At 66.1% G+C, this 11,625-nt stretch overlaps 3 protein-coding genes across 3 annotated transcripts in view; all 3 read left to right on the top strand.

Annotated features, from left to right (window-relative positions):
• Positions 1–3,044, top strand: part of LSM12 (LSM12 homolog) — a gene marked incomplete at its 5' end in the record, with an annotated part of 3,338 nt that extends 294 nt beyond the window's left edge. Inside the window, 3 exons of the mRNA XM_084301124.1 lie at positions 304–481; positions 1,667–1,793; positions 1,897–3,044. Coding sequence (XP_084157250.1) covers positions 304–481; positions 1,667–1,793; positions 1,897–1,983 — 392 coding nt within the window. The 3' untranslated portion in view covers positions 1,984–3,044. The remainder of the gene's footprint in view (positions 1–303; positions 482–1,666; positions 1,794–1,896) is intronic.
• Positions 3,045–3,128: 84 nt separating this feature from the next.
• TMEM101 (transmembrane protein 101) lies at positions 3,129–5,424 on the top strand. The gene is made up of 4 exons (XM_084301204.1): positions 3,129–3,296; positions 4,525–4,705; positions 4,791–4,937; positions 5,027–5,424. The coding sequence occupies exons 1-4, from the start codon at positions 3,160–3,162 to the stop codon at positions 5,333–5,335; spliced, it is 774 nt and encodes a 257-aa protein (XP_084157330.1). The 5' UTR covers positions 3,129–3,159; the 3' UTR covers positions 5,336–5,424.
• Positions 5,425–9,155: 3,731 nt separating this feature from the next.
• LOC311218440 (peptide YY-like) lies at positions 9,156–10,267 on the top strand (the record flags this gene model as incomplete). The annotated part of the gene is made up of 3 exons (XM_084301123.1): positions 9,156–9,343; positions 10,042–10,113; positions 10,243–10,267. The coding sequence occupies 3 exons, from the start codon at positions 9,156–9,158 to the stop codon at positions 10,265–10,267; spliced, it is 285 nt and encodes a 94-aa protein (XP_084157249.1).
• Between the last annotated feature and the right edge of the window lie 1,358 nt (positions 10,268–11,625).

Below are 11,625 nucleotides of genomic sequence, written 5' to 3'. Positions count from 1 at the left end.
GGAGGGGGTCTCACAGCCCGGGGGGGTCACTCATGATTGGGGGGGGGGGGGTCACAGAACCTAGGAGGGGTCACAGACCCTAGGGGGGGGGTCTCACAGCCCTGAGGGGGTCGCTCATGATCTGGGGGGGGTCTCACAGCCTGGGGGGGGGGTCACAGAACCCGGGGGGGGGGCTCACACACCCGGGGGGGGGCTCACAGCCCTGGGGGGGGGGGGTCCCACACACCCTTGGGGGGGGTCCCACACCCAGGGGGCTATCACACACACCCTGGGGGTATCACACACCCCGGGGGGGGCATGCAGCGAGCCGTGTGCCCCCCCCGGCCCCCCCCCTCACCCTGTGCCCCCCCCCCACGCCGTGCCCCCCCCAGCTGGCCAGCAAGGCGCGGCTGGAGAAGGAGGAGAAGCTGAGCCAGGCCTACGCCATCAGCGCCGGCGTCTCCCTGGAGGGGCAGCAGCTCTTCCAGACCATCCACAAGACGTGAGGGGGGGGGCGTCTGGGGGGGGCGTCTGGGGGGAGTGGGAGGGTCTGGGGGGGGCAGCTGGGGGTGTTTGGGGGGAAATGGGAGGGGTTTAGGGGGGGTTGGGGGGGGTCTGGGGGGTTATTGGGGGGGCAGCAGCTCTTCCAGACCATCCACAAGACGTGAGGGGGGGGGCACCTGGGGGGGCTGGGGGGGTGGGGGGGGGTTGGGGGTACACCTGGGGGGGGTCTGGGGGGGGGTTAGGGGGTACACCTGGGGGGTTAATGGGGAGTTTGGAGGGGTAAAGGGGGGAGTGGGGGGGGTTGAAGGAAAGGGGTGGGGGGAAAAGGGGGGGAAAGGGGGGGGGGGGAAGGAGGTAAATGGGGGGGTGGGGGGAAAAGGGAAGGTAAAAGGGGGGGGAATGGGGGTAAAAGGGGGGGATTGGGGGAAAATGGGGGAGAATGGGTAAAAAGGGAGGGAGGGGGAAAAAGGGGGGTAAAAGGGGGGTTAAAAAGGAGGTAAAACGGGGGGGTGGGGGTAAAAGGAGGGGAATGGGGTAAAAGGGGGGTAAAAGGGGAGGATTGGGGGTAAAATGGGGGGGTAAAAGGAGGGATGGGGCTAAAAGGGGGGGATTGGGGGTAAAAAGGGAGGTAAAAGGGGGAGAATGGGGGTAAAAGGCAGGGATTTAGGGGGTAAAAGGGGGGGAAACGGGTAAAGGGGGGAAGAATGGAGATAAAAGGGGGTAAATGGGGGTAAAATAGGGGTAAAAGGAGGGAAATGGGGGGGAATGGGGCTAAAAGGGCGGAATGGGGGTAAAAAGGGGGGGTGGGGTTAAAGGGGTGGAACGCAGGTAAAAAGGGGATGGGGGCAAAGGGGGAATGGGGGTGAGGGCATGGGGGGTGAAAAGGGGATGGGGGCAAGGGGGGGGGTAAAGGGGAGAGAATTGGAGGAAATGGGGTAAAAGGGGGAATGGGGGGGTAAAGGGGGTGGAGGGGGGCGAAAAGAGGGGGAATTGGGGAAAAGGGGGGGAGATGGGAGTAAAAGGGGGGGGAGATGGGGTAAAAGGGGGGGGGAAGGGGGTAATGGGGCTAAAAGGGGGCGTGGGGATAAAGGGGAGGTAAAGGGGGTAAAGGGGGGCACACGGGGGTAACTGGGGGGTGGGATGGGGGTGTAAGACCTGCCCCCCCCCCCCCCCAAAAAAAAAGCATCAAGGACTGCAAGTGGCAGGAGAAGAACATCGTGGTGATGGAGGAGGTGGTGATCGCCCCCCCCTACCAGGTGGAGAACTGCAAGGGCAAGGAGGGCAGCGCGCTGGGCCACGTGCGCAAAATCGTGAGTCCGGGGGGGCACCACACCCCCAAAACCCCCCCAAAACCTCCCCAAAACCTTCCTGACACCCCAAAAAAAAAACCCTTATCGTGCCCCCCCCCCCCAGGTGGAGAAGCACTTTCGGGACGCGGAGAGCCAGAAGGTGATGCAGCGCTCGCAGCCCCCGCAGAAGGAGAGCGCCCTGTCGGCCTGAGCCCCCCCCCCCCTTTGCGCCTTTTTGGGGGGGGGGCACACACACACACACACGCACACAGAGTGGGCTCCCCCCCCTCCACCCCCCCAGAACCTCAGACTTTGGAAAAAAAAAAAAAAAAACGAAAAAAACTGAGGAAAGAGAAATAATTGAATGAAACGCGCCGCCCCCCCCCCCTGCTAACAGCCCCCTCCCTGCCCCGGTCCTGTCTGCGGCCCCCCCTCTCGTCGCAGGGAGCCCCCCTTTTATTTTTGCAAAGGGGGGGGCTCCCCTCCTTCCCCGCCATCCCCTCATGTAGCAGGATTTCCCCTTTTTTTCCCCAAAAAAACCCTCCAAGACCAAAACGAAGGAGCCGGCCGGGGGGGGGTCACGGCCCCCTTTTAATTTGTGTTTGCACAGGGCAGGGCTTGGGCGAAATAAACGGCTCCTGGAGGCTCCGCTGCCACCGACAGCTGGGGAAACGGGCTCAGAATCGGGCTGCTTTATTTTTTTTTTTCCATTTTTGGGGCAATTTTTTCCGTTTTTGGGCCAGGATGGCGGCAAAAAGAAAAAGGGGGTAAAAAGAAAAAAAAAGAAAAGCACAAAAAAAAAGAAAAAAAAAAAAAGGGAAAAAAGAGAAACAAAAAAAAAAAAGAAAAAAAAAGAAAAAAGAGGAAAAAAATCACAAAAAAAAAGTGTTTCCACCCAAATTGCCCCAAAATTGCCATTTTTTTCCTCCTTGAGCAGGGGGACCTGGAAGGGCAGGGGTCATTGCTCCCCTCTCTTTCCGTTTAATTTCCACGATTTTCATCATTTCCTCCAATTTTTTGCCACCCCTTCCCCTTTTTATAACTTTATTCCATTTTTTTCCCCGTTCCGCTCATTTTTCCCCCCAGAAAGCCGACGGGAGCTCTTTAAAGCCACTCAAGCCCTGCCCGGCGGAGTTCGCGAAAAGTAAAAAGAAATAAAAAAATAACAAAAAAAGCCGAAAAAAAACGGAACAAAACGGAAAGACTTTTTAGCGTTGTTTAGCAGAGAAAACCAATAAAACCCGGATTTTCTTTTTTTTTTTTTTAACCGTCCCCCCCCCCCGCCTTTGGCGCTCTGGGCTTGTGCGCGCGCCGGAAGCGGGAATAGGGAGGCGGGGCGGGACTTCCGGCGGGCGGCCGGAAGAGAAGGGGCCGGGCTTCCGGCGCGATGGCGGCCGGGCGCGGGTGGCGGCGGAGGGCGCTGCGGCTGCTGACGGCGGGCGGCGGGGTCCTGCTCACCCGCTTCCCCTTCTGGCACTGCTTCAGCGGGCTGCTGCTCTGCGCGGAGAGGGCGGACGGGAGGCGGTGAGACGCGGGGGCGGGCTGGGGGGGTGTGGGGGGGTAACTGGGGGTGGTGGGGGGGGTAACTGGGGGCGTTACGGGGGTAATTTGGGGCTGGGGGCGGTGTGGGGCAAGTGTGGGGTGTGGGGCTTGGGGCAGGTATAGGGCAGCTGAGAGGGTGGGGGGCGGTGGGGGGGTAACTGGGGGGGACTGGGGGTGGTGGGGGTAACTGGGGGCGGTGGGGGGGGCGTGGGGTTGGTTGGGGGGTAACTGGGGTGGTACTGGGGTAGGTGTGGGGCTGGGGAGGCTGGGGGCGATGTGGGGCAAGTGTGGGGCTGGGGGGCGACTGGGGGCGTTACAGGGGCAATTTGGGGCTGGGGGCGGTGTGGGGGGGGAGTTACAGGGGAGGTGGGGGCTGGGGGGGCACTTGGGGGCAGGGGGGGTTGGTGGGGGGGACTGGGGCAGGTGTGGGGCTGGGGGGAGTTGTGGGGCGACTGGGGGCGTTATGGGGCAGGTGTAGGCCTGGGGGAGTTGGGGGGCAATGTGGGGCTGGGAGTAGGTGTGGGGTGGGGGCAATGGGGCAGGTATAGGGCAGCTGAGAGGATGGGGGGGGTGGTATGGGGTAAATGGGGGGGCTGGGGCAGGTGTGGGGCTGGGGTGGGAGTTGGGGGGCAATGTGCGGCTGGGAGTAGGTGTGGGGTGGGGCTGGCTGTGGGGCTGGGGGCAGTTGGGGGGCAGCTGAGGGCATGGGGCTGGTGGGGGGTGGCTGGAGGGAGTGGGGGGCAGCTGGGGGTGGTGTGGGGCTGGGGGCGTTATGGGGTAGGTGTGGGGCTGGGGGTGTTGTGGAACAGCTGGGGGGGCTGTCAGTGTGGGGCTGGGGGCGGTGTGGGGCCTGGGATAGTTGGGGGGGCAGCTGGGGGCGTGGGGGGGTTGTGGGGCGGTTAGGGTGGGGATTGGGGGGTGCAGGATAGGTGTGGGGCCTGGGGGAGTTGTGGGGCTGGGCTCGCTGTGGGGCAGCTGGGGTTGGGCTGGGGGGGGGGCTGGGTTAAGTGTGTGTGGGGGGGCGGCTCTGGAGGTCCTGGGGGGAGTCAAACATGGGGCTGGGGGGGTCAGGGAGCTTTGAGGGGCACAGCAGCGACCCGGCAGCCCCACAATGGGGCCGGGCCACACTCAGCGTGCTCTGACAGACCCAGGACCCCCCATACACCCCCCCCTTTTTACCCCCCCCCCGTGTGTGCCCCCCCCCCCGCAGGCAGCCCGACATCCCGGTGCCGTACCTGTACGTGGACATGGGCGCGGCCGTGCTGTGCGCCAGCTTCATGTCCTTCGGCGTCAAGCGCCGCTGGTTCGCCCTGGGCGCCGCCCTGCAGCTCGCCCTCGCCACCTACGCCGCACACGTGGGCGGCCACGCGCACTACGGCGACTGGCTCAAGGTCGGACCCCCCCCTCAACCCCTCCAGCGCTCTCTGAGGGGGGGGTCCTTACGCTGATTTTCCCCCCACCACCACCACCTTCCAGGTGCGGATGTACTCGCGGACCATCGCCATCATCGGCGGCTTCCTCATCCTGGCGAGCGGCGCGGGCGAGCTGTACCGCCAGAAACCGCGCAGCCGCTCGCTGCAGTCCACAGGTCAAGTCTTCCTGGGCATCTACCTCATCTGCCAGGTATTTTGGGGGCATTCTGGGTGGGTTTAGGATTTTTTTTTTTTTTTTTTTTAAGGGTCCCTACCCACCTCGGCTCCCACTCCCCGCAGGCGTACTCGCTGCAGCACAGCGCCGAGGACCGCCTGGCCTACCTGAACCACATCCTGGGGGGCGAGCTGACGCTGCAGCTGCTCTTCGTGCTCTACGGGCTGCTGGCGCTGGCCTTCCTCTCGGGCTGCTGCGTGCGGGCGGCGGCGCAGGTGCTGGCGGTGCTGCTGCCCCTCGCCATCCTGCTCATCGACGGCAACCTGGCCTACTGGCACCGCGCGCGCCGCGTCGAGTTCTGGAACCAGATGAAGCTCATCGGCCAGAGCGTCGGCATCTTCGGCGCCGCCGTCATCCTCGCCACCGACGGCTGAGCGCCCCCCCCCCCCCCCCCCCCCCCGCTATCCCTTTTCTTGTTTTGTTTTTTTTTTTCTTTATTTTTAACAAAGAGCCGTTATTTATTCTTTTTTTTTTTCTTTCTTTTTATATGTGGTATTTGTGAGTGGTCAATCAGCCCCCCCCCCCCCCCCCCCACACACACACACCCAGGGCTGCTCAGCGCCACTTCGTCCTCTGGGGAAACTGAGGCACGGAACTAACCTGGATTAACCCTGGGGGGGGCTGAGTGAGGGCCTGGTGGCCCCCCCCAGGTGGTGACGCCCCCCTCTGGTGGTGGCAGCCCCCCCCCCCCGGGTGGTAATACCCCCCCTCCAGGTGGTAACAGCCCTCCCCCAGTGATGTCACCCCCCCCCGGGGTGATGACAGCCCTCCCCCAGTGATGCTGCCCCCCCCCCCAAGTGGTGACAGGCCCCCCCCTCAGTGATTACAGCCCCCCCTCCGGTGGTGACAGCCCATTTCCAGTGATGATGCCGCCCCCCCCACGGAGTGGTGACAGTCCCCCACCTGTGTGCTGACACCCCCCTGGTGCTGACAACCCCCCTCCCTTGATGATTGCCCCCCCCCAAGTGGTGACAGCCCCCCCCGGTGGTGATGGACCCCCCTGGGCAGTGATAGCCCCCCCCGGGTGGTAACAGGCCCCCTCCCCGAGTGATGATGCCCCCCCCCCGGGTGATAGCAGCTCCCCCCCGGTAGTGACAGCCCCCTCCCCGAGTGCTGACGCCCCCCCCCGGGTGATAACAGCCCCCCCGGGTGATAACAGCCCCCCCGACCCCCCCATCCCCTGCTGCCGACTCATCGGAAGCACTCGGGGCCGAGCAAACAGGGCGCTGCCGGCCGATAAGGGGCAGCCTCCGCCCGGGGGGGGGCCCTAATGTGCCCGGGGGGGGGCCCTAATGCGCCAAGGGCGGAAGGCGGGGGCCATAAAGCGCATGGAGCGGCAGCGCCCTGTTTGCTTTTCCGACCTCCGGGGCTTTTTTTTTTTTTTTGGGGGGGGGGGGGGGGGGGGACACGCGTGTGACATCGCGTTGTGTCGTGTGTGTGTCCCCCCCCCCCCCCCCCCAGAGCCATCCTGTGACCTTTGGAAGATTGGTGTTTGCTGTCCCCGGGGGGAAATGGGGCAGAAACGGCGCTTCCCCTTCATCCTCCGGGCTGGGGGGGGGTCACATCTGCCCTGTCCCGTCCCCCCCCCCCCCTCCCCAAAACACCTCCCCCTGCGTGGGGCAGCGGGACAGGAGCGGCACTGCCCCGCTCCCCGTGGGGACATCGGGATTTGGGGGGGGGGGGGGGTGGCGCATCCCGGTCCCCTTGGGGACATCAGGGACAATGCCAGCGCCTGGTTTGGGTGGGTGGGGGGCTCAGCGCCCCCCCCCCGGGGCACGGCTGGGCGCGTTCTGTCCCCAGGCACGCAGCCCCCATCGATCCCATTAACCCCCCCCCCCCCGATCCCATTAAACCCCCATCGATCCCATTAAACCTTCCCATCGACCGCGGGGATGTGAAAGGTGCTGCCGGGGGGGGGTGGGGGGGCTGCTTCCCCCCCCCTTGTCCTCCCAGCACGTCGGGGGGGGGGGGGGGGGGGGCAGCACAGAGCCGGGGGCGTGCGTGTGACAGCGGGTGACAGCGGTGACACCGCGACCCCGTCCCCGTGGGTGCCGGCGCCTCGCGTGTCCCCGGCTGCGCCCCCCCGCGGGGCAGCCCCGGCCCCCCCCGCGGTGCCGGTGGCGGTGTCACCACCCCGCGGTGGCGCTGCCCCCGGCTGTCCCCGGCCTTGGTGGCCCCTGCCTGGCTCCGCGGGGACGCGGCGGGGTCCCTGTCCCTGTCCCCGACCCTGTCCCTGTCGCTGTCCCCCCCCCGGGGTGCCGTGCCCGTGCCCGCTGTCCCCGTGCCATGCCCGGTGCCACCTCCTGAGCCTGTCACGCGTGACACGGCTGCGTGTCCCCCCCGTCCCTGTGTCGCGGCTCCTTGTCCCCTCCTGTCCCTGTGCCACCAGTGCCATTGCTGCGCCCCCCTGCCACAGCCGTGCTGTGTCCCTGTGCCATGTCCCTGTGCCGTGTCCGTGCCGTGTCCCCGTGCCGTGCTTGTGCCACATCCCCCGTGTCACATCGGTGTGTCCCCGTGCCCTGTCCCCGTTCCCTGTCCCTGAGCCACCTCCTTGCTGCGTCCCCGTGCCATGTCTGTGCCATGGTTGTGCCCTGTCCTTTGTCCCCCTGCCCTGTCCCCGTGCCCTGTCCGTGCCCCGTCCCCGTGCCACCTGTCCCCACATCCACAGCTGTGTCCCCTGCCCTTTGTCCCCGTGCCCTGTCTGTGCCCCGTCCCCGTGCCACACCCGCGCTGTGTCCGTGCTGTGTCCCCGTGCCGTGCTTGTGCCACAACTGTGTGCCCTGTCCCTGTGCCCTGTCCCTGTGCCCTGTCCCTGTGCCACATCCGTGCCCTGTCCGTGCCATGTCCCTGTGTCACTGCATCCCATGCCTTTTGTCCTCGTGCTGTCCCTGTGCCCTGTCCCCGTGCCGTGTCCCCGTGCCCTGTCCCTGTGTCACATCCTTTCCGTGTCCCTGTTGCCTGCTCTGTGCGGTGTCCCCGTGCCACTTCTGTGCCATGTTTGTGCCCTGTCCTTTGTCCCTGTGCCATGTCCGTGCCGTGTCCCCATGCCCTGTCCCTGTGTCACCGCATCCCCTGCCTTTCGTCCTCGTGCTGTCCCTGTCCCCGTGCCTTGTCCCCACGCCCTGTCCCTTTTCCACATCCATGCCCTGTCCCCATGCCATGTCTATGTGACACCCCAGCCCCCCTTTGCCCCCCCCAGCCCCCCTTTGCCCCCCCCACCCCAATCTGCCCCCCCCATGCCCCAATCTCGCTCCCTTCCCAGTGTCTCTGTCCCCCCCCGGCTCGGTGACACGGTGACAGGCTCTGGCACCAGGCGCGCGTGTCCCACAGCCTGGAAGGGAGGGGGGGGCGGTGGCAGCGGGGGGGGGGGGCGGCCGTGGTCCTGCTGAGCCCCGGGTGGGTCACGGCCGAGGGAGGAGCCGGGCCCCCCCCCCCCCCCCGATCCTATAAGAGCCGAGGCACCGTGCCCGTGTCCCCGCCGTGTCCCCGTGCTGTCACCCAGCGCCTCGCTGCTCCACCGTGAGTGCGGGGACCGGGGGGGGGGGACACGGGAGGGGTAGGGGGTGTCCTATTGGGGAGGGGGGTCCCTGGGGTGGGAGATCACCCATTGGGGGGGTTATTTGGGGGGTGAGGGGGGTGGGAGATGTCCCCGCTGGGAGGGTTCTGGGAGGGATGGGTCCTCTTTGGGGACTTTGGGGGGGGGATGTCCCATTTGGGGGGGGTCCTGGGGGATTTTGGGGGGGTGGGAGATGGGAAGATGTCCCCTTTGGGAGGTGGGAGGGGTCCCGGGGGGGATGTGTCCCCTTTGGGGAATTTGGGGGGGGTTGGAGATGTCCCCTCTGGGGTGAGGGGGGGGTCCTGGGAGGGAAGGGTCCCCTTGGGGGATTTTTTGGGGGGGGTTGGAGATGTCCCCTCTGGGAGGTGTGTGTGTGTGTGGGGGGGGTCTTGGGTACCCTTGGGGGAATTTGAGGAGTGGGAGATGTCCCCTTTGGGAAGTGAGGGGGGGTCCTGGGGGGGTGGTGTCCCCTTGGGCACTTTGGGGGTGTCCCTGCGTCCCCACGGGCTTGGGGGCTTCACCGCGGGGCTTCACCCCTCCGGGCTGGGACGGGGCCACCTGAGGGGGCTGGGGATGAGACCCCGGGACCCGGTGACCCCCCCCCGAGCCCCCCATCCCTTTTCCCCCCCCCACCCCAGATGGTGACGTCCCCGAGGCCGTGGCGCGTGCTGGCGGCGCTGGCGCTGTGCGCCCTGCTGTGCCTGGGCACGCTGGGGGCCGCCTACCCCCCAAAACCCGAGAGCCCCGGCGAGGACGCGTCCCCCGAGGAGCTGGCCAGGTACTTCTCGGCCCTGCGCCACTACATCAACCTGGTGACACGGCAGAGGTGAGCGGCCCTTGCACGCCCGCGTGCAAAACCCCCTTTGCACACCCACGTCCATCCCCCTTTGCATGCCCACATGCACGATCCCCTTTGCACGCTCAAGTGCGCAATCCCCGTTGCACACCCACGTGTGTGGCCCCTGCACATCCCCGTGCAATTCTCCCCTTTGCACACCCATGTGCACGATCCCCTTTGCACACCCGTGTCTGATACCCCTTTTGCACGCCCACGTCCATCTCCCACATCTGATACCCCCTTTGCACGCTCACATCCATCCCCCTTTGCATGCCCATGTGCACGATCCCCTTTGCACACCCATGTGTGTGCCCCCCCCGTGCACATCCCCATGCAATTCTCCCCCCTTGCACACCCACGTGCAAGATCCCCTTTGCACACCCACATCATCCCCCATGTCCGAGGTCCCCTTTGCATGCCCATGTGCACAATCCCTTTGCACACCCACGTGTGAGGCCCCCCCCGTGCACACCCCCGTGCAAGATCTCCCTTACATTCCCACGTGCAAGATCCCCTTTGCACGCCCAATGCCCCTTTTGCACGCCCACATCCATCCCAATTTGCACGCCGACGTGCACGACCCCTTTGCACACCCACATGCGAGGCCCCCCCCGCACACCCCCGTGCACTTCTCCCCCTTGCACGACCCCCGTGCAAGGCCCCTTTGCACGTCCCGTGTCCCGCAGGTACGGCAAGCGTGCCAGCCCCGAGGCCGTGGTGTCGGAGCTGCTCCTGGGGGCCACCGGCGACAGGTCCTGGTGAGTGCCCCCCCCCCCCTTTTCCCTGTCCCCCCCCCCTCCCTGGGTAAGGGGGCTGCAGCCCCTTCTGCACCCCAGGGTGGGGGTCCTGGGGGTGCTGGGGGGGTCTCACGTCAGCTCTTCCCGCAGGTACGACGCTGACGCCGCGTGGTGACCGGGTGCCCCCAACCCCCCCCAGATCCCCCCAAATCCCCCCCAATCCCCCCCCCCCGTGGCTCCCCCCGGGGGTCCCAGCAGCCGGGGCCAGCCTCAGCCCCGTGCCAGGGGGCTGGGACCCCCCCCCCAAAGCCCAGCCCGGAGGTGTCCCATGGAGGGGGGGGGGGGACCCCGTTCCCGTCCCCTCCCCGCTGCTGTCGGGGGGGGGGGCCCCGCGCGGTCCCCGCACGTTGTCACCAGTGGCAATAAAGAGCAGAGCGTGGGCACCCCTCGTGTGCTGGGGGGGGAGAGGGAGGGGGTCGGGGGGGCTGGAGGAGGGTGGAAAGAGGGATGGGGGGGTGCGGGGGGGTATGGGGGGGTGCGGGGGGGGAGAGATGGAGAGGAGGAGGAAGGAGGGGACGGGGGGGGATGGATGGGAGGATGGGGGGATGGAAAGGGGAGCAGGGAGGGATGGAGGGGAGGATGGGGGAGGCAGGGAGAGATGGAGAGATGGAGTGGAGGAGGATGGAAAGAGGGATGGAGGGGTGCAGGGGGGGACAGAGGGGTGCAGGGAAGGAGAGATGGAGCAGAGGAGGAAGGAAAGAGGGATGGAGAGGTGCAGGAAAGGACAGAGAGATGGAGCAGAGGGCGCAGGAGAGGGTGGGAGGATGCAAAGGATGGAAAGGGAGATGTAGGGGGGGTGCAGGGATGGAGCAGAGGAGGAAGGAAAGAAGGATGGAGGGGGGCAAGGAGGGATGGAGGGGCTCGGGGGGGACAGAGGGGTGCAGGGGGGGAGAGATGGAGCGGAGGAGTAGGAGAGGACAGGGGGATGGATGGGAGGATGGGGGGTTAGAAAGAGGGGAGCAGGGAGGGATGGAGGGGAGGATGGAAAGAGGGATGGAGGGGTGCGAGGACGATGGGAGGATGCAGGGAGGGATGGAGTGGAGGATGGAGGAGGGGATGGAAAGGGGTGCAAGAAAGGATGGAGGAGAGCGCAGGGGGTGGAGGGGGGGATGGAGTGGAAGGATAGGAAGAGGGACGCAGGGAGGGATGGAGGAGAGGGGGGTGGAAAGAGGGATGGAGGGATGGAAGGAGGGGTGGAGGGGTGCAGGGAGGGATGGAGATGGAGCAGAGGGTGCAGGAGAGGATGGGGGGATGGAGGAGAGGACGGGGGGATGCAGAGGATGGAAAGAGGGATGCAAAAAGGGATGGAGGAGAGGAGGGGGGAGGCAGGGAGAGATGGAGGAGGATGGAAAGAGGGATGCAGGGAGGGATGGAGCAGAGGATGGAGGGACGGAGAGATGGAGCAAAGGAGGATGGAGGGAGAGATGGAGGGGTGCGGGGGGGGATGGAGATGGAGCAGAGGGTGCAGGAGAG

The sequence above is a fragment of the Netta rufina genome (genome assembly GCF_964035555.1).
Source record: "Netta rufina genome assembly, chromosome: 24".
Lineage (NCBI taxonomy): Eukaryota > Metazoa > Chordata > Aves > Anseriformes > Anatidae > Netta > Netta rufina.
The sequence above is the reverse complement of the archived record's forward strand: the minus strand, read 5'-3'. Positions and strand labels throughout refer to the sequence as shown.

Coding starts and splice junctions, on each gene's coding strand:
- TMEM101 (XM_084301204.1), top strand. CDS start 3,160: ATGGCGGCCGGGCGCGGGTGGCGGCGGAGGGCGCTGCGGCTGCTGACG. Junction 4,706..4,790: donor ACTACGGCGACTGGCTCAAG/GTCGGACCCCCC, acceptor ACCACCTTCCAG/GTGCGGATGTACTCGCGGAC. Junction 4,938..5,026: donor GCATCTACCTCATCTGCCAG/GTATTTTGGGGG, acceptor CACTCCCCGCAG/GCGTACTCGCTGCAGCACAG.